At 43.9% G+C, this 21,323-nt stretch overlaps 1 protein-coding gene across 2 annotated transcripts in view; it reads right to left on the bottom strand.

Annotated features, from left to right (window-relative positions):
* NSF (N-ethylmaleimide sensitive factor, vesicle fusing ATPase) overlaps positions 1-17,089 on the bottom strand; it is an 86,655-nt gene extending 69,566 nt beyond the window's left edge. For both annotated transcript variants that reach the window (XM_064733840.1, XM_064733839.1), the window contains exons 1-2: positions 17,006-17,089; positions 220-305 (exon numbers count right to left, since the gene is read on the bottom strand). In XM_064733840.1, the coding sequence (XP_064589910.1) occupies positions 220-305; positions 17,006-17,017 (98 nt within the window). In that variant the 5' untranslated portion in view covers positions 17,018-17,089. The remainder of the gene's footprint in view (positions 1-219; positions 306-17,005) is intronic.
* Between the last annotated feature and the right edge of the window lie 4,234 nt (positions 17,090-21,323).

Raw genomic sequence — 21,323 nt, 5'->3', positions numbered from 1 at the left:
TGCAGTTCCCAAGAAAGAAATCCTTTAGAGAAACAGCCACCCTTGTTCCAGTAGCTGCCATTTCCAGAAAGAGCCACACTGAAAGTTCTGATCCCTAAAGACACACAAGTTTTGTTAATCAAACTGCTGTGCTCACCTTTCCACACCTGAAATGTCACACGAATTTTGAAAACAATTCCTTTTTGGTTAAAAGCTGAAAGAGCAACAGTGCACACTTACTGCCCAGACTGGAAGTCCTTCTCATTGACCACAGCACAGTTGGTTAAGGACAGCTCATCAGTGGGACACCTCGCTGCTTGCATAGGCTGCAAGAGAGGAGCAAATATCAATAAAATTGATCGGAGAAAATTGGAGAAAATATCAAATAAATTCTGTTTTTCCTTTACCAAGCCAAGCCTCAAGTCTTCTGCAAAAGCACAAAAAAAGATCTCCTGAGTCGTGGCACACTCTCAGAGCCCACAGGCTCCTCTCCCAGGTTCCTCCAAACATTTCCACACAGCACAGGTGTTTGTACCCCAAAGCTCTGCATTTTGGGACTGTTATTTACTTTGTATTTTCCACCCTAGCTACACAAATACTTTAAAATCAGCTGGGACAAAGCCTGCAAGGCAAACTCTGTTAACTTGCAGGTGAATCCTGGCACAGGGCAGGAGTGATCAGCATTCCCTGGAAGGTGTTTCTTGCACAGTAGCATTGGAATCTTCTGGAAGGTGCTAAGGAAAAGCAGCCTGGAGCCAGAGCATTCCCTACAACCCTGTGTCAGTGCTGGGTCACAGAGCCCATGTGGGGAGGAAGGAGGGATAAAGATGTGACCTTCCCTCTTCCCTGAGCATAACTCAAAAAACTGGAATTTCAGTTTTTGTATCCCAAAGCTCTGCATTTTGGGACTGTTATGTACTTTGTATTTTCCACCCTAGCTACACAAATACTTTAAAATCAGCTGGGACAAAGCCTGCAAGGCAAACTCTGTTAACTTGCAGGTGAATCCTGGCACAGGGCAGGAGTGATCAGCATTCCCTGGAAGGTGTTTCTTGCACAGGGAATTGGGATTTTCTGGAAGGTGCTAAGGAAAAGCAGCCTGGAGCCAAAGCATTCCCTACAACCCTGTGTCAGTGCTGGGCTGGGTCACAGAGCCCATGTGGAGAGGAAGGGAGGGATGAAGATGTGACCTTCCCTCTTCCACTGGAATTTCAGTTTTTGTACCCCAAAGCTCTGTATTTTGGGACGACTATGTACTTTGTATTTTCCACCCTAGCTGCACAAATACTTTAAAATCAGCTGGGACAAAGCCTGCAAGGCAAACTCTGTTAACCTGCAGGTGAACCATGGCACAAAGCAGGAGTGATCAGCATTCCCTGGAAGGTGTTTCTTGCACAGGGAATTGGGATTTTCTGGAAGGTGCTAAGGAAAAGCAGCCTGGAGCCAGAGCATTCCCTACAACCCTGTGTCAGTGCTGGGTCACAGAGCCCATGTGAGGAAGAAAGGAGGGATAAAGATGTGACCTTCCCTCTTCCCTACTCAGAAAACTGGAATTTCAGCATGTCCATTCTGCACAAACCCCTTCACCCAGTGCAGGGAGAGGCCACAGGAAGGTTTGAGCTCAGCCAGCTGCTATCCAACCCCACAATCCCTTTGTACCACTTCTCAAAAGAAATATCACATGGGAATATTTCCCATCCCAGGTCCATAACACAGAGAAGAAAATCAGATAAAATAGTTAATTCCAGATTATCACTATGAAAAAATTACTGCAACAAATTTTGTGGGGGAGTCCTCTCTATGTTTTTATTCTCTAATGTCAGAGGACCAATCATTTTTCAGAAGTATCTGCTCGTTTTTGCCCTTTCCACTGTTACTCATCAATCAGCAATTAAAAACTGCAATAAGCTTTTAATTTGCCAAGTTTAATTTTGCCTGCCCAAGCTGCCCATCCCCATCATGAGGCAGGATGGACACACAGAGGGATCTCAGCTCCATCCTACACCCTCATCCCACCTGCTCCTGCAGAATTACATCACAGAACAAGGGCTGAACGATGAAAATTGTGATCAAAATGCCTCCAGAATGGAGAAAGGGATGGGAAAACAGGATGTTAGAAGACATTTTATTTGGGGAAAAGCTGAACTTGCTCCCCAAGGTGTCATTTGGAGAATCAAAGCAGATACATATTTGCAGGCAGTGCAACAGAAACTACTTGACAGCCTCAACCTATTGCTGAAAGTAATTCAGGAGGGATTTTCTCTTAAACCACCCTTAAACCCCAGCAGCAAGCACAGGAAATGCACTGATCCCAACACACACATCTGAATCATTTCAGGAGTTCCTGCCCTGCTCTGCCTTCCTCTGGCACAAGAATCAGAGAAATTCCCCCCAGCCTGCTCTACAGTTCAGATCAGCTTTTATGGCACACTGTGATTTGTCTCAGATATTTGCTATTTACAAAAGGACCAACTCATTACTTTCACTAAATAATGCTCAATTGCCCTTGACATATGTGACAACCAAAAAAGATTCCATTTTCAGGCCTGAAGCAGATTTATCTATCTGAACTCAAATGTTCTTGTAATAAAATATGTGACATCAGTGGATTTATGAGCTGCACAGTCCTCTGGGCTTGGGGCACTCCACAGCAGACATTCACCATTTTATCACTGCTGCTCCCATCTGCAGGGCACAGTTTTGGGAAGGACATGCCCTGATAAAAGGCATTACAGGGGATATTTCTGGAGGAAAGGGGACACAGAGCTCCTGGATTAAATCTTTTTACAGCACTAGTCCTCGAGTGCATTTTTAATCCTCAGTGATAAACGGCAGCCAGGCAAGCTGCTGCTCCTGTCTGTGCTGGGAACAGAAACACAGAATAACTGAAACACAGAGTCACAGAACCACAGTCACAGAAACACAGAATCAATCACAGAACCACAGAAACACAGAATCACAGAGACACAGTCACAGAAAGAAAGAAAAAAAAAAATCACAGAGACACAGAAAGACAGTCAAGAAACACAGAACCACAGAACAGAATCACAGAATCACAGAATCCCAGAATGACAGAACCACAGAACAACAGAATCACAAAAACACAGAACCACTGAATCACAGAATTCACAGAATCACAGAATCACAGAACCACAGAACCAGAGAATCACAGAACCCCAGAATCACAGACCACAGAATCACAAAATCACAGAATCCCAGAATCACAGAAACACAAATTCCCAGAATCACAAAACCACAGAATCCCAGAACCCCAGAATCATTGAATTACAGAATCTCAGAACCAGAGAACAGAATCACAGAATCCCAGAATGACAGAACCACAGAACCAGAGAATCACAGAAACACAGAACCACTGAATCACAGAATTCACAGAATCACAGAAACACAAAATCCCACAATCACAAAACCACTGAATCACAGAACCACTAAATTCACAGAATCACAGAACCAGAGAATCACAGAATCCCAGAATCCCAGAATCACAGACCACGGAATCCCAGAATCACTGAATCCCAGAATCCCAGAATCACAGAAACACAGAACTACAGAATCACAGAAACACAGAACCACTGAATCACAGAATTCACAGAATCACAGAACACAGAACAACAGAATCCCAGAAACACAAAATCCCAGAATCACAGAACCACAGAAACACAAAATGCCAGAATCACACAATCACAGAACCACTGAATTCACAGAATCCCAGAACCAGAGAATCCCAGAATTCCAGAATCACAGAATCCCAGAACCAGAGAATCACAGAATTACAGAATACCAGAGTCCCAGAATCAATCCCAGAATCCCAGGATCACTGAATCCCAGAATCAAAGAACCACTGAACCACAGAAACACAAAATCACAAAATCCCAGAATCACAGAATAATGAGCTTGGGAGAAAAACCTCATCAAGTCCAACCTATACCCTAACACCTCAACCAGGTCCAGTCTTTTTTACCACACATCCAGAGATGGTGATTGTACCACCTCCCTGGGAAGAACATTCCAGTACTTTATTATTCTTTTGGTGAAAAAATTTCTTCCTAATACCCAACCTACACCTGCCCTGATGTAGGGAGGTTTATGCATGTGTAGCTTGAGACTGTGTCCTGTGGTTCTGTCAGAGACCAACCCCACCTGGCTCCAACCTCCCTCCAGGAAGGTGCAGAGAGCAAAAGCACCTCTGAGCCTCCTCTTCTCCAGGTTTTGTTCTGGTTTATGCCAAGAGGAGACTCCAAGGACAGCAGAGTCCTGAGGAGGTGCCTGCACACTGCTAAAGCATCCCCAGCATCCATCCCCAGCCAGGCAGCACCTGCTATCAGACCCAGACCTGCTGCAGCATTCCTTCTGATTGCCAAGAGGAAACCAGGACCTGATAAATCTCACTGTGAGTTTTTTTCTTCCAAAGCTGCAAGGACTCGTTTTCCTCCACAGAAAATACAAAACTCACATGTTCACAAAATCACAGAATAGTTGGAAGGGCCCTCTGGAGATCATCCAGTCCAAACCCCTGCTAAAACCCAGAAAGTGATGCTGTTATTTGGATATTTTCACACATAAACCACACCTGTCATGTTTTGTCAATTCACCTCTTGTGAATCATTGAGGCTGATGGAACAGGAAGCCAAGGAAAATCACATGGTGGCAATGACTGAGGAGCACTGCTGACAGCTGGTACTGAGAAAAGCTGAAACATTAAGTGCTAAGGCAAAGATGTTCCTCATCCACGACAACTGAACTCACTTCATTTCCTAATGCTGAGCAAGAGATTATGAAACAGCCTCTAAAGCTGAGGCAGGTTTGGTTCTGTGCCCTGTTCTCACAGGTTTGTACAAGACAAATATTGTTCAAGCACTGGATGTTCAAAAATCTCCAACAGACACAGATACACATCCCATGCACATGCAGGTGCACAGAGATGGAATTTCTGCCCCTCAGGTGCTGCCAGAGCAGTGTTAAGAAATGTGACAACTCTGGGTACCAGAAATTTCCATTTCTTCATCTTTAAGATGGGGATCCCTGCTCCACAAAGCACCCAAGCTTTCCTGTACCAGCTGCTGGGCACCAAAGTGTGGGAATCCACAAAATTAGAAGGTTTTGGGAAAGCTGCAAAAGGCAGGCCCAGAGGCAGCAGAACTGTGATTAGAGCTAAGCAGCAGCCATGAGACAGGTCAGCAGAAAAATTATTTAAACTGCAGAAAAGCAAAGACAAAGAGAACAATGATCTGTGTATTAACTCTTGGCTAGAATAACTCTCTAAGGTACAGAAAAGTTTATCTAGTGAGATATCAGGAAGTTTTAAGCTTAATAATGGAGCTCTGTGTGTTGTGTTTTAAGGCTTACAAGTGGGTATTGTATTTGAAATAAGCATTGCTTTAACTAAAGGGATGTGTGCTTATAGTGGTTGGATAGAACTGCTGTCAGTGTGCTTTTGCTTTGTGTGATTGGTCAAAAAACTTATAAAGTGAGTTGTAACATTAAATTCTTAGTCTGCTGTCTGGGATGTGAGCTGCTGGCATCTTCCCATTGTCATAACCATGGAATGAGGCTGATGCTGGAAAATCAAACAGCTCAAGGCACGTTCTGCAGCAACCCTGTGTCATTCCTGATTTGTACAGAGCCCCCTGCCAGCATCACCAAAATCTCTCTGAGCCCAGAGCTCAGCACCCAAAGAGGGCACAGAGGTGCAGGACACCTGCAGAGCTGCAGTTCCTGCTGAGCAGGGCAGTGCACACCCCCCAGAGCCCCAGCAGAGTGGGTGGAACCACGGCTGACTCCAAACCAAACATTCACCACCACGGGCCTGCCAGTAAAATGAAGTTTGAATACTGACAGGAAGAATTATGATGTCAAAGGAGCTCTGAAGATAAACAGGGAACTGACATGATGAATCACAGCTCCTACACATTCTCCTGACAGGAAACACAAGCACAAAGCTCTGCCTGCATCTCCAGACACCAGAGGTGGACTGTGGGATCTCAGCACCTCAGGACTGAGGTGCCACCAAGACCACCCTTGGGGGGCTCGGGAGTCCTGGAATGTTCCAGAAGTGTCTGGTGGCTGGACTTTGATCCTACACAGGAGACGACACCTGTATGAGGACAGGAGGGTTTCACCGGGGTGAATGGTGAAGGGATGAGTTAGTTAGAGAGTGAAACACAGGGTTTAGGATTTCTGTACAGGGGGGTTTAGAGAAGTAAGATGGAGGAATTGGGGCGTGTCCTGTCCTTCTTCTTCTTCTTCTCTTCCATCTTCTGTGGTGATGGTGGCACTTTGGGATTGGTCATTACTAAAAGTGCACTGGGCAATAAGGGTAAAAAGGATTGGGGAAAATGATAAATATTGTACACGTAACCATGGGTATAAAGATAGGTGACTGCCCGGAGGGCAGCACAGTGTGCTCATGGCTGGCTGCTGAGCAGAGCTCTGTCGGGCCGAGAGAAAATCTTTTAGATAAACAATTAATAAACATAAAAACCGAAAGAAGAACTGAAGCCTCTTCTCGTCCTTCGATACGCGGCTGCCCCAAGGCCACCCCGGGCCTTTCCAGGCCCTTCAAACAGCCGAAAACCGGACAGTGGACATTACACCTGGGGACACAGGGACAGGCAGCAGCTCCAGCAGCAGGAGGAGCTGAATGCTGTGGTGTCACAGACACATTTCATGAAAAATCCTTCCCTTAGGATTTTTCCTCCTGAGAAGCTGAAAGGCCTCAGGAACAAAATGCAAACAATGGTTATCTGCTGCTGTGGAATGCAACAGGTGCATCTGGGATTGGTCTCATGTGGTTGTTTTTAATTAATGGCCAATCACATCAGACTCTCTGTCCAAGCCACAAGCCTTCATTATCATTCTTTCTTTTTCTATTCTTAGCCAGCCTTCTGATGAAATCCTTTCTTCTATTCTTTTAGTATAGTTTTAATATAATATACATCATAAAATAATAAATCAGCCTTCTGAAACATGGAGCCAGATCCTCATCTCTTCCCTCATCCTCAGACCCCTGTGAACATCATCACACTGTGGTTCTAAATAATTTTTTTAATTAACTAAGGAAGTTTGGTAGCTTGCAGAGGGTTTTTCTGGACATGTCAAAAAAACACTGAATAAATCTTCCATATTTCTGCAGCCACAAGAGGAAATCAACCTCAGGCTTGGCCAGACAGACCCTTCAGAGCTCCTGGCTGTGCCAGGATAAGCTGCTGTCCTGGAACACACAGCCCTGCCCATTCCACCTGCTCCCCATGACCTCTATTTATTTGCTGGAAGCTTTTATTCTCTTCAGAAAGGAGCTGCATTCTCTCTCATCAAACCCAGAAATACCAATTTTCTTCTCCTATTAAAGAGGACTGCATTGGGAAGCTCAAACCTCAGATGTAATATTCCCATTTTTGACAAAGGCAGGGAACAGTGAGGGAGCTGCCACCACAGCAGCCTCAGCACAGCACCCAGGGGTGCCTGGGTGAGATGGATCCCCCCCTGTGATGGTGCTGCAGCACAGAAACCCAAACAGCTCCTCCTGCATCAGCCAGGGCTGGAAATCAACCAGGGTGTCACCATTGTATTTTCTGAAAAATCCTCTTTGCCCAGGATTTCTCTTCTGGGGAGCTGAGAAGCCTCAGAGAAAAAGGAAAATAATATTATCTCATTTTTTCTCCTGTGTTGTTTTGCTGCTTTGGAATGTGGTTTGGAGATTGTTTCATGTGAATTGTTTTTACTTATTGGCCAATCAGGGGCCAAGCTGTGTCACACTCTGGGAGATAATCACAAGTTTTTCATTAATATCTTTTAGCCTTCTGTCTGTATCCTTTCTCTGGTTTTTAGTATAATTTTAGTATAGCATTTTTTAATACAATATAGTAACATAAAATAATAAATTAGCTTTCTAAGAACATGGACTCAGCTTCATCATTCATTCCTCCATTTTTGGGGGTCTCAGAAAATACAACACAGGGAATGTTCCCCTGCATTCTCTGCCTATGGCAGGGGTAACAACCCTGCCTGGGAAAAGCTTTCCCCCAGCACAGACAGGAGAAAGACACAGGAAAATTTCAACTTTCATATTTTCCAGATTCTGCATTAGTATATAACTCTGAACTTCATATAAAGTGTTAGCAAGTTCTCTTCACAGTTTAGTCGGACAAAACAATCTTTTTCTAGCCCGAGAAGGCCCAAAACAGCAAACTGAGGAGAGCAAACTGGAAGAATGGGACTTCATAACCTAAAGTTGTAATTGGACAATTAACCCCAATACAGAAATGGACCAAAACTTATAAAAGTGTGAAAACTCATAACTCTGAGTCCATCTTGGGTGGAGTCACAGCCAGGCTCTTGCACTGCCCAAGGTGCATCCTGTGAAGGCTTTCTAACAAATCCCTCCTTTATTTCTTTCACATTGTGCAGCCCCTGTTGCAGGGAGCCCCTCCAGGCATCAGCAGACACTGCCCTGGGCACTCCTTATCAAACTCTGCACATTTCCAGTTTCTGTCTCTGAGAGCAGCCCTGCACTCTCTGGGTCTCAATGAGGAAATTCCTGCCTGTGCTGGCACTGCAGAGCCACGTTATCAGGGCAGAAGGGCCTCTCCCACAATGACAGAATCCAGAATAAAGGGATTTTATTGCTGCTTCCCTCTGTTTGCAAAGCTGAAATGAAGCCGGGTGTGCAGGGCAGCTCTGTCACTCCAGCTTTGTTCACCTGCAGTCACCAGGGGCTCACAGCTCTGGGAACCCAGCTCTGCTATGGCCAGGATTGCCAACATCACAACAAAGACAATTTCCAGCCCCAAGAACAGAGTTCCAAGGGTTTCCCTGATCCAACAGAGCAGAATAAGAGTGCTAAAGGAGAGCTTCTCCAAGCAGAGCATTTACAGAATTACAGATTGCTCTGCCCAGAGATTCCTTCTCCAGATTACAATAATCAGTAATTTTAGGAAATGCACCTAAAGCTGCAGTGCCACAGCACAGGGAGCTGCTCCCTGCCAGCTCAGCAGCTTCCAATTAAGCAATAATGACCCAGGGTATGTGCATTTTAATTAACACATCCATTTTTGAGCGCATGTTGCCTCACATTCCTTCCTCAAGCCAGGATGATCAACAATTTAATTACAGGGAATTGTTGCTTGTTGTGTTGCATCTAAACCTCTTTTAAAAATGCCAAGGGAATGAACCAGAGTAAGCTGAGGTGCTGGGATGCAGGCCACAGGATTTTGCCACATGAGCAGTGAGGACACCTCATGGATGCAAATTTCATCCCATTTATATTTAGACAAGTTACCTGTCACACACATCTTTTATGGAAAATCCTTTCCTTAGGATTTTTCCTCCTGAGAAGCTGAAAAGCCTCAGGAACAAAATGTAAACATTGATTATCTGCTGCTGTGGAATGCAACAAGTAGATCTTTGATTAACCCATGTTGAATGTTTCTAATTAATGGCCAATCACAGCCCAGCTGGCTCAGACAGAGAGCCAAGCCACAAACCTTTGTTAGCACTTTTTCCTATTCTAGTCTTAGCCAGCCTTCTGATGAAATCCTTTCTTCTATTGTTTTAGTATAGTTTTAATGTAATATATATCATAAAATAATAAATCAGCCTTCTGAAACATGGAGCCAGATCCTCCTCCCTTCCCTCATCCAAGAACACCATCACAGTTACCCAATGGCAACAGGGCAAATGTGAATATCTGTTAATATTAAAAATATCCCCCTTGGAATTTGCCCTGTGACAGCTCAGGATGCTGCTGTCCCTGGCACTGAATTCCCCAGGATTCTGAGGTCCCAAACACCACACAGCTTCAGCTGCAGCAGCTTGCAAGTCTTGCTCTATTTTTCACAGAAAAAAGCACATGACACAACTGCAGGGCATCAATTACTGCAGATTTCTGCATAGAAGGTCATTGCTTTATTGCATCCCAGGAGACCAGAGGAAGGTGGGAAATCTTTTCATCCTTCAAACCTTTGGCCTCCCTGAGGGCAGGATGTGCCTGCACAGGGAGGAGCAGAGGAGCTGCACACCCAGAAGCTCTTCCATTCATTTTAGCAACTGTTTGGTATTTTCTGTTCACAGAACCTTCTCCAACACAGCTCTCCAGTTCTTGGGGGTCTAAAATCCTTCTGGAGAAGGTCAACATGGGAGTTTGATCACAAAACTCTGATCTCTGCTAGAGAACCTCCCTGAACACATCCTGCATCGCCCACAGGCTGAACCTCATCCTCCCAAAAGTTCCCAAAATCCCTGTCCCTGCTCAGGGCTGGCACTGCACCAGCTCCCATCCCCTCCCACAATTGTGAGGGCACCTGAATATTTCCACCAGCCCTGGATCATAAAAAGATCACTCCATGACATGGGCACCAACATTTCAGTTGTTTTCACGTATTAAAAAAGGAATCAATGGGAATTTTATTGCACTGAATCTACGTGGGGAATTCAGTAAAACACAAGTGCCACTATTTTCTAGCTACTGCTTTTCTGTGGACTCAAGCAGATCTGGTTTGATGGCAGAATTTCTTCCAAATTCAGTCAGGGTTTATCCTGAGCCTGAATGACCTCTGTGGTCTGAGGCACAGAAACCAGAACAGGAGAGGAAAACAGAAGATCTTGCTGTGCTCTGGGGGGAAAAAAAATCAATTAAAAGTAACACTTACAAAGTCCACACTTTAATTTAAATGATCCTCAAAAAGATTCTCTGGCTTTTTTAAAAGACTTTTTCCTATTAAAAAAATTAGTAGCTAAGTTTAATTATTCAGGCAGGTCCACATAAGAGGTGTGACAGAGCAGCACCCCAAACACTGGAGCTGGAGAGGCAGCAGTGACATCTCCCTGGGGCAGGGACTTTTTAAGCGCTGCTTCTGCAACACTGAGCCAAGGAAATGAATCAAAGATGACAGGGCCAGATATGCCCACAAACATTCCTACGGCCTTCAGAATTTTATTCTCAATAATTTTAGGGTTTTTAACAAATGATGTGGTTTTATTTTAAATAATTCAGCAAGGCAGAAGTGCTGAAAGCAGGCCAGAAGCTGATTTGTGGTGATTTCACAAGACAGTTACGAGGTTGCAGAAGTGATTACAGAAACAGAGATTCACAGAGTTTTCTCCCATTCCTTCAGATTTACATGCTAGGAAATACTAAAAAAACCCAAGTGACGATAGCAGGAACAGCACCAGGCTGGGAGAAGGAGCGAAGTTGATTCATAAACCTTTCTTTAGTTGCCTGACAACCCCTGCATGTCTGCAGGCTGGTTCCATATGTTATCAGAAATCACCTGACAGATTTAACCCATCAACACAAAGCCCAGCCCACATTATTGCAAAGCTCCCTGAAAACCATCCCACCTAAAACCACACTGTCTACTTTGAAGTATTTTTAAATAATTCAAGGAAATAATGAGCCAAATGTTATTAATTGTCTAGTGCTGTTTCAGCATTAAATGTTATATAAATATTATATATATAATATAAATTATATAATTTATATAAATATTATATAATTTATATATTATATATTATATATTACATATTATATATTATATAATTTTTATATAATATATTTTATACAAATATATTTTATAATTATATATATTATATATTTATATATTTATATATTATATATATTATATATATATAATATAAATAATCATAATTATTATAAATTATTTATATGAAATAATGATATTATTTACAATATACTATTTAATAATTATATATTGTTAATTTATTTATATAATATATTTATATTATATAATATTAATATATATTTTATAATTAAATTATAATACATACTTTATATATAATAATTATTATACATTAAAAATAATAAATAAATATGTATTATACTATGTTAATGAATTATATAAATAATATAATGTTATACATTACTGCTATATAACAATTAATTATATAAATTATATAATAATTAAAATATATAATTTCATAATTAAATTGTATAAATTACATATTATATTAATAATACAATTATATACATAATAATTTATATGTAACATATATATAATTAATTAATATATAATATATATAAATATATATAATTATTAATATATTAATTATATATTTATTATATATGTATATATAATTATTATTTATATATGTATATATAAATATATTATTATATATATTAATATATATTTATATATAATTTTTATATATATTATTATAATATATAATATACATATATAATAATACATATATATATAAAATAATACATATATACATATATATACATATATACACATATACATATATATACATATATATACATATATATATATATATAAAAAATCCAGGGTGCTGTGGCTGCCCCTGGATCCCTGGCAGTGCCCAAGGCCAGGCTGCAGCACCCTGGCACAGTGGGAGGTGACCCTGCCATGGCAGGGGTGGCACTGGGTGGGTTGAAGGTCCTTGTCCCAGTCCCACAGAGCTCTCCCCCTGTGCAGACAAGGCAGAAATTCAACTTGTGCTGGATCCACTCACTGGGACACGGCACAGAAATCACCTGGTGTTTCTACATCCCTTAGGGAACTAATTTTTGGGAACTAATTCCTGATGTAGTTACTAATAAATGAGTTCCAGACAGCCCCAGGGAACTTCCAGGGGTTTATTTGGTACAAGAGGTCCATACCCAGCTCCAGACACAGCAGCTCCTCACAATTCCCTCTCCTGCAGATTCCTCTGTGTGCCTAATGATCCCCATGCAGAGATGCAGAATAAATTATTACAGAAACAGCCATTATTTCTAATCACCATAAACTGTTTTTCCTGTAAACTTCAATCACTGCTAATCACCATCTCTTCCTTGCCATGGAGAGCCCCAGTGCAATTAGGGGAGCACACCTGAAACAGCATCACACAATTAATCCCATTTGCCTTATCATTCACCTGAATTATTCAAAATGTTTCAATATTTTGTCTCTCTGCTACATCAGGACAGCCATTCACTTCTCCCTGGGAGAATACACTGCACAAATCAAATCACACCAGTCCAGCAAAAGAGATTGAGCTCTAAATGACATTACAGAACAGATTTGCAGGGCAGGAGGAGTCACTAAAGCTCCTCTTCCCACCTTGCACCTGCTAAAAATGCTGCCAACAGAGCAGCACCTGTGTTCCTGCATCAGCTCACCTGCTGTGCCTGGAGCTCTCACACTCCTCCATCCTCCCACCCAGTGCTCTGTGTTTACCCCAAAACAGCTCTGGGTCACAGCCCGGGGTGCTGCTGCCTGCTCCCCCTGCTCTCAGCCTCCCCAGCACTGCTGCAAGGAGCAGGCAGCTCCCCACGAAAGCATCTGAAGGATCAGACCCAGCCTGGAGAGATGGAACTCTCAGCTCAAGGATCCTCTCTGCAGCATTCAACAGCCTGGTCATTGTGCAACAACTGCATTTGTAGGCAAACCATGAAAACACTGAACAGTGAGCAGCTTCCTGATAAGCCAAGGAGAGCATCACTCATCCAAGTGCCAGATCTAAGCATCAATCTTTCCTTTAAATTCACATTTTCCACACCAGGTCCCCAAGCTGGTCACATTTTTCTCACTTTTTTTAGTAGCAGAAAAGCTCAAAGCAGAAGAATCAAGTTGAGGTTGATTTTTCTCCCCACATTCCCAGTCCCAATTCCATGCACCAGGGCATTTCCTGAGGATACACCCTGGAGGGCTCAGGGAGCCTCAGAACCACATCCAGTGTGGATAAAATGATCTCAGCACTGAGCAGAGCCTGTTCTGGGCAACAGAATGCTGAGATAAACCAGTCAAGGCTCACAAATTTCCCTGAAAAAGTGCAAAGGGTGAGATAAGAAAAGCATTTGAAGGATCAGACCCAGCCTGGAGAGATGGAACTCTCAGCTCAAGGATCCTCTCTGCAGCATTCAACAGCCTGGTAATTCTGAAACAACTGCATTTGTAGGCAAATCATGAAAATTTAGAAGCTTCCTGATAACCTAAGGAAGCTTCCTGATCATCCAAGTGCAGCTAAGCATCAATATCTCCTTTAAATTCACATAAATCCCCTTTCCTTCATCAGGCTCCCAAGCTGGTCACATTTTTCTCACATTTTTTAGCAGCAGAAAAGCTCAAAGCAGAAGAATCAAGTTGACGTTGATTTTTCTCCTTCCTCCCCACATTCCCAGTCCCAATTCCATGCACCAGGGCATTCCCTGAGGATACACCCTGGAGGGCCCAGGGAGCCTCAGAACCACATCCAGTGTGAGTAAAATGATCTCAGCACTGAGCAGAGCCTGTTCTGGGCAACAGAATGCTGAGAAAATCCAGTCAATGCTCACAGATTCCCCTGGGTGAGATGAAGAAAAGCATTTGAAGGATCAGACCCAGCCTGGAGAGATGGAACTCTCAGCTCAAGGATCCTCTCTGCAGCATTCAACAGCCTGGTCATTGTGCAACAACTGCATTTGTAGGCAAATCATGAAAATACTGAACAGCTTCCTGATAAGCCAAGGAGAGCATCACTCATCCAAGTGCAGCTAAGCATCAATCTCTCCTTTAAATTCACATAAATCCCCTTTCCTTCACCAGGCTCCCAAGCTGGTCACATTTTTCTCACATTTTTTAGTAGCAGAAAAGCTCAAAGCAGAAGAATCAAGTTGAGGTTGATTTTTCTCCTTCCTCCCCACATTCCCAGTCCCAATTCCATGCACCAGGGCATTCCCTGAGGATACACCCTGGAGGGCTCAGGGAGCCTCAGAACCACATCCAGTGTGAGTAAAATGATCTCAGCACTGAGCAGAGCCTGTTCTGGGCAACAGAATGCTGAGAGAAACCAGTCAAGGCTCACAAATTTCCCTGGGTGAGATAAGAAAAGCATTTGAAGGATCAGACCCAGCTTGGAGAGATGGAACTCTCAGCTCAAGGATCCTCTCTGCAGCATTCAACAGCCTGGTCATTGTGCAACAACTGCATTTGTAGGCAAATCGTGAAAACACTGAACAGCTTCCTGATAACCCAAGGAGAGCATCACTCATCCAAGTGCCAGATCTAAGCATCAATCTTTCCTTTAAATTCACATAAATCCCCTTTCCTTCACCAGGCTCCCAAGCTGGTCAAAATTTTCTAACATTTTTTAGCAGCAGTAAAGCTCAAAGCAGAAGAATCAAGTTGAGGTTGATTTTTCTCCTTCCTCCCCACATTCCCAGTCCCAATTCCATGCATCAGGGCATTCCCTGAGGACACAGCTGGGAGGGCCCAGGGAGCCTCAGAACCACATCCAGTGTGAGTAAAATGATCTCAGCACTGAGCAGAGCCTGTTCTGGGCAACAGAATGCTGAAAAAATCCAGACAAGGCTCCCAAATTCCCCTGGGTGAGATGAAGAAAAGAAGGTGCAAGGAGGAAGGTGAGATCAGGAATGTGGAGCAGAGGAAAAGCTGTTAATGAGAGATAAACCACAAAATCTTGGGGTTTTTCTCAATTACTCAGCACATTTCAGGGGTGGCAGTGGATGCACAGCAGATTCCTCACCCCTGCTCTGCACCACCAGCCCAGCAGAGTGCAAAAAATCACTTGGAAAAGCAATTCCCTGGCATTTCAAGCACTGAATGACTTGGCCAAGAATGAAAAATGTGACTTTCCCAGGCTGACACCCAGCAAAGCATGACTGAGCTCCTGGCAAGGAGCAGAGCAACCCAAACACATCCTGCAGCACCTGGACACCTGAAAAACAAGGGGATGTGCAGGCACCACAAGAAGGGATTTCACATTTTAAACCCTTTTTGGCCACTTGCTGATGTGATCTATCACTACCAAGGGATTTTTTAATTTTTTTAATTAATACAGAATAAAACCCTTAAGGTGTTTCCACAAAACAAAAGGAGGATCCACATGATAAAACAGCACCTGGCTGTTTTATAATGTGAGAAAATCTCCCCATATCCCACAGCACCAAGGGGTCACCAGAGCTTCACAGCACATTGAGGGGACCCTAAAATCTTGCTGCACACCCCATGGAGACAGGGGCACCCCAAACTCATAGGAGCCCTTCAGAAAATCCCAAAATTCTGCTCCACATCCCACAGCATCTCTAAAAGTCCTTGCTCACAGGGAGAGGGGTCACAGAGCTTCACAGCACATTGAGGGGACCCTAAAATCTTGCTGCACGGAGACAGGGGCACCCCAGAGGCCCCTCAGGGAATCCCAAAATTCTGCCCCACATCCCAGAGCACCAAGGGATCACCCCCCTGTCACAGCAACCCTAAAGGTCACAGGAAAAGGGGACACCAGAGCTTTACAGCACCTTTAGGGGACCCTAAATCCTGACAGCAGCACTGAGAAACCCCTGAGCTTCACTGCACCCCTCAATCCTGCACCCCACCTCCTGAGAGAGCCCTATACTCATCCCACAGCACCAAGGGGTCACCATGAGCATCCCCAGGAAACCCCAAAACCCAGCTCTGCACGCCACAAGGCCACTGCAACCTCACAGCACCCTTAGGGAACCCCAAAACCCAGCTCTGCACCCCACAAGGCCACAGCAACCTCAGAGCGCCCCAAACGCTGTCTCACACCCACACAGAGAGGGGTCACCCTGCTCCTGAGGGAACCCCAGTCCTGCCCCACACCCCACATTGCCAAGGGGCCACCCGGAACCTGGGGGACCCTGAAATCCGGCCCCACAAGGGACAGGTCACCCTTGCCCCGGCTCCAAAGGAACCCCAGTCCTGTCCCACATGCCACATCATCAAGAGGCCACCTCAGCCTCCCGAGAGCCCCGGGGAGCACCGGGACAGGGGTGACCCCCCAGACCCCAGACCCCCGCACCACGGGGGTCTCCACACCCTTACAGCACCGCCAGGACCCCTCACAGCGCTGGAGGCGAGGGGGTCCCCACAGCCTCACAGCGCTGCCGGGGCACCGCCAGGGCTGAACGCCCTCCTGGCAGCGGGGCTGCGGGAGGCCAGCAAAGCCGCGGCGGCGCAGAGAGGAGCAGGAGCAGAGGAGGGGGCAGAGGATGGGCGATAGCGGCCGGTCCGTATCCCCCCCCACTTACCCGCCCCGCCATGTTGCCGCAGCGCCGACCGACAGGCCCTGCCCGCGGCCGCCAGGGGGCGGCGCAGCGCAGGCGCCGCGGAGCGCCGGGGCGGGGCCAGGAGGGCGGAGAAGCCACGCCTCCTGCGCGATTCCGCCTTCTTATTGGTTGCTCTGCCCGCCGCTCAAAGCAATGACGGGTGCGTCACGCAACGCCCCGCCCATTGGGCTGGCGGTGATGAGCGGGACTTTTTGCTGTCAATCAAGAGAAGCGCTGCGGGGATTGGTCGGTGGGGCTGGGTGGGCGGGGCTAAGGTTCCGGCCGGTCCCGGTATTCCCCGGCATCCGCGGGGTCAGTCCTGGTCCCGTAGCGGGATGGGCGGAGTGCTGTGGTGTGAGACTGGGCAGGGCCGGGCCGCCAAGCAAACCCTGCGTTAATTATTTAATTCTATTTTAATGTCGTTTTTAATAATTAATAATTTTTATAATAGTTGTTCATAACTCTGTGGTAATATTGATCTATTAATGATAATATTTACATTATATATTGTATATTATGTTACATTATATTATATTATATTGTATTATATTATATTACATTGTATTATATTATATTATGCTAGAACATACAATATTGTATTATATTATTACATTACATTATAATGTAATATATAATATATATATGTATATTATATATTATAATATGTATATTATATATTATAATGTTAATATAATAGAATAGAACAGAAGTGTTATAACATACAATATTATATTACATTACATTATGTTACATTACATTATATTATATTATAAACATATTATACGATATTATTAACATATTATTGTATGTTAAATATAGGATGCTATATTTATATATAATAAACATAATAATAATTTAGTTTTTATTTTTACATATTTTTAAGTAATTATGTTTTCATTTATTTTTCTTTATTTCCATTTCATTTTTCATCTGGCTTTGTTTCTGTTCCTGCTCCAGAGAGGCTGCACAGCAACTGTTGCAAACCAGGCATTGTGGTCTCCTTCAATGACATCTCATGGTTTAACTTCCCCTGACAGGATTTCCCTTTCAGCAGCACCTGGCTGACACCGATGGTTGTTTATATTTGATAACAACCCCAGGTGGGTGAGCCTGAGAGGCAGCAATGGGAGCTCAGAGCTGTCACCCAACCCCTGGCAGGTGTCACAGCCAGCCCTGGAGGGCTCAGGGCTCCTCCACCCCATCCCCTGTACCCCCACATTTCTCTTCATAGAAAAAAGCAAGGCACAATTCCTCCCAAGAATATTCTTATTTTCTGTGCCTGTGTTTGTGCAGAAGTAGAATGTGTGGTGGTGTTTGCAGGGGTCCCAGGACGAGGGAAGAGATGAGAATCTTGACTCTGTGTTTCAGAAAGCTAATTTATTATTTTATGATATATATTTTAAAAAATTATATACTGAAACTATACTGAAAGAAGAAGAGATTTTATCAGAATGTTAGCAAGGAAAGGAATGGAATGATAAAAAAATCTTGTGACTGACCAGAGAGTCTGAGCCAGCTGACTGTGATTGGCCATTAATTAGAAACAACCACATGAGACCAATCCCAGATGCACCTGTTGCATTCCACAGCAGCAGATAATTATTGTTTACATTTCATTTCTGAGGCCTCTCAGCTTCTTAGGAGAAAAATCTTAGTAAAAATATTTTTCAAAAATTATGTCTGTGACAGAATGCAACGTGGAGATTGTTTACCCACAGTGATGGTGTTTTGTTTTCTTGGCCTGTGTGTGTGGCAGGACTGTCACTGACAGCCACGAGATTCTGTGCAGTGAGTGCTTGGCAGATTCAGTTTAGATGTAATATAATATAGTATAATAAAGTAATTAATTAGCCTGCTGATAAGATGGAGTCAGATGCATCATTTCTCACTCCCTGCAAATTCAATAATTCAATTGCTCACCACTGCAGCTCTGCTCCTCTGCTCCTGTCTGAGCACCAGGAGTTTCCAGCCAGGCTTTGGGATGGGGATGCCCATGGGATTCCCTGGAATTTGTGCTCTGGAGAAGCAGCTCACGCTGTAGGAGCGATGCTGAGAGGTGACAATGGCTCCTTCACAGAGCTCATCCCCCTGGGTGATGTTCAGAGAGATGAAATCATGAAATCCTGTTAAATCCCAGCTGTGCTCTGAGGTTTGTGTTCTCAGGGTGTTGATGGCAAACACTCTGACCCCGAAGCTCAGTGGTGTCTGCAAAGCCAACCCAAACATCCTGGGAGCTTTAACACATTAGCAGCCTGTCCCAGCAGCTTTGACAGCATAATAAAATATTAATGCTGATTGTAACTGCTGCTTACTGCCTCGAACAGGTACCAGGCTGGTTTTTAAAATTTTAAATGTTTAATAGTAATAAAATGGTAATAAAAATAGCAACATAATTTGAGTCAGCTGGGACCCAGAGGGATTGCCAGGACCATGGAAAACTGGCACCAAGGAGAATTCACCAATCCGTGCCCCACAACTCTGTGGGTTTGGGACACAGCCTGTGTGAAAAACTCTGTGTGAATCGCTTGTTTTTAAAATTTTAAATGTTTAATAGTAATAAAATTGTTGTAAAATAGCAATATAATTAGAGTAATAATAATTTGGATAATTTGGATTAGGACAATATGAGAAAATAAAAACAAAGAGTTATGGACAGTCTGGGTACCTCTTTCTGGGCAAAATAAGCCTGGAAAAGGACCCCGTTAACAAAGGATTAACCCTTAAAAGCAACAGCCTGTTGCATATTCATACACCTCATCCATGATGCATAAATTCCATTCAAACACAGGATTCTGTCAGGTCAGTGTCAACTTCTTCCTCTGAATCCTAAGGTGTCTTCAGGGCTGAAAGGCAGGAAGAAGTTCGTTTCTTCTGATAATGGAGCAATAAATTCTTTTTCTCTGAAAGATTCAGGTGTCCTGTGGCTGCTATCTCGCTGTGAGTCCTTTCTTTAGAAAAAGTATCCTACATAGCATAGTTTCTATTTTAACATTTTGTTATAACCTAAAACTATATTTAACACAGTACTTAATACAGCATCACTTTTGAACATAACACATATAATATTCATTTTAATATTTGCCAAAAGCCAGTCATAAAGTACACATTTTTCACACCCTGGAACCAAGACCATTACTGATGCCATTCATCTCCTGGAGTGAATCCTCTGCCTTCCAGCAGACACAACATTTGTGTCTGGAGTCCCTGGGTGGATTTAGGAAGGGGCTGGGCAGAGCTGGCTGCCCTCCCCATGATCCTGCAGCACACACTGAGAAAGTGGGAGATGTAAGGCAGCACAAAAAACCCCAAGATTCACAAAATAACATCTGCTTCTGTGGGCACCTACTGCCCTGAGTGGCCCAGAGAGGGGTGGCAGCAAAAATGCTGTCACAGACATCTTTTCATGAAAAATCCTTTCCTTAGGATTTTTCCCCCTGAGAAGCTGAAAAGCCTCAGGAACAAAATGTAAACAATTATTATCTGCTGATGTGGAATGCAACAGGTGGATCTGAGATTGGTCTCATGTGGTTGTTTCTAATTAATGACCAATCACAGTCAGCTGGCTTGGACACAGAGCCCGAGCCACAAACCTTTGTTATCATTCTTTGCTATTCTATTCTTAGCCGGCCTTCTGATGAAACCTTTTCTTCTATTCTTTTAGTATAGTTTTAATGTAATATATATCATAAAATAATAAATCAGCCTTCTGAAACATGGAGTCGGATCCTCGTCTCTTCCCCAATCTGACAACCCCTGTGAAAAGCGACACAAAATGCTGTCTCCAGGCTCCTTAAAAACAGCTGGAGAGCAACACAAAGTATCTCTAGAAGTGAAAACAAGCTGGGTGTGGCTTCAGAGCTTTTCTAAGTCATTTTCTGTGAGAACAGTGACAGTGGTGCGCTGGCAGAGTATCTAAAGCAGCAGCAACAATGAAAAGTATAAACAAACGCGGGCTGTGACCCCCTGCTTGTCCCAGCTTCCCTGTGGCTTCTCTGTCAGCCCAGCTGCTCTGGGGCTCTGGGACACCTCACTTGGGGACAGCTGTGTCACCCATAAGGGACAGAGGGGTCCTGTTGCTCCTGTGGGAGATGAGCAGGGCTGAGGAAAGGAAACCTGGTCAGGGCTGCCATGGAAGGGCTGTCCCACCATCCAGGAGCTGCTCTGGGTGTCACTGTCACCACATGAGCTGCCGCCCTCACAGCAGAGTCTCAGCCATCTCAACCCAGGTTATCTAATCTTGGTGCACTAATTAAACAGGAAAATTACAGCTCAAAACTGAGGAAATCCTTGGTTTGTGTAC

Source organism: Zonotrichia leucophrys, chromosome 27, assembly GCF_028769735.1.
Source record: "Zonotrichia leucophrys gambelii isolate GWCS_2022_RI chromosome 27, RI_Zleu_2.0, whole genome shotgun sequence".
In the NCBI taxonomy this organism is placed as follows: domain Eukaryota; kingdom Metazoa; phylum Chordata; class Aves; order Passeriformes; family Passerellidae; genus Zonotrichia; species Zonotrichia leucophrys.
The sequence above is the reverse complement of the archived record's forward strand: the minus strand, read 5'-3'. Positions and strand labels throughout refer to the sequence as shown.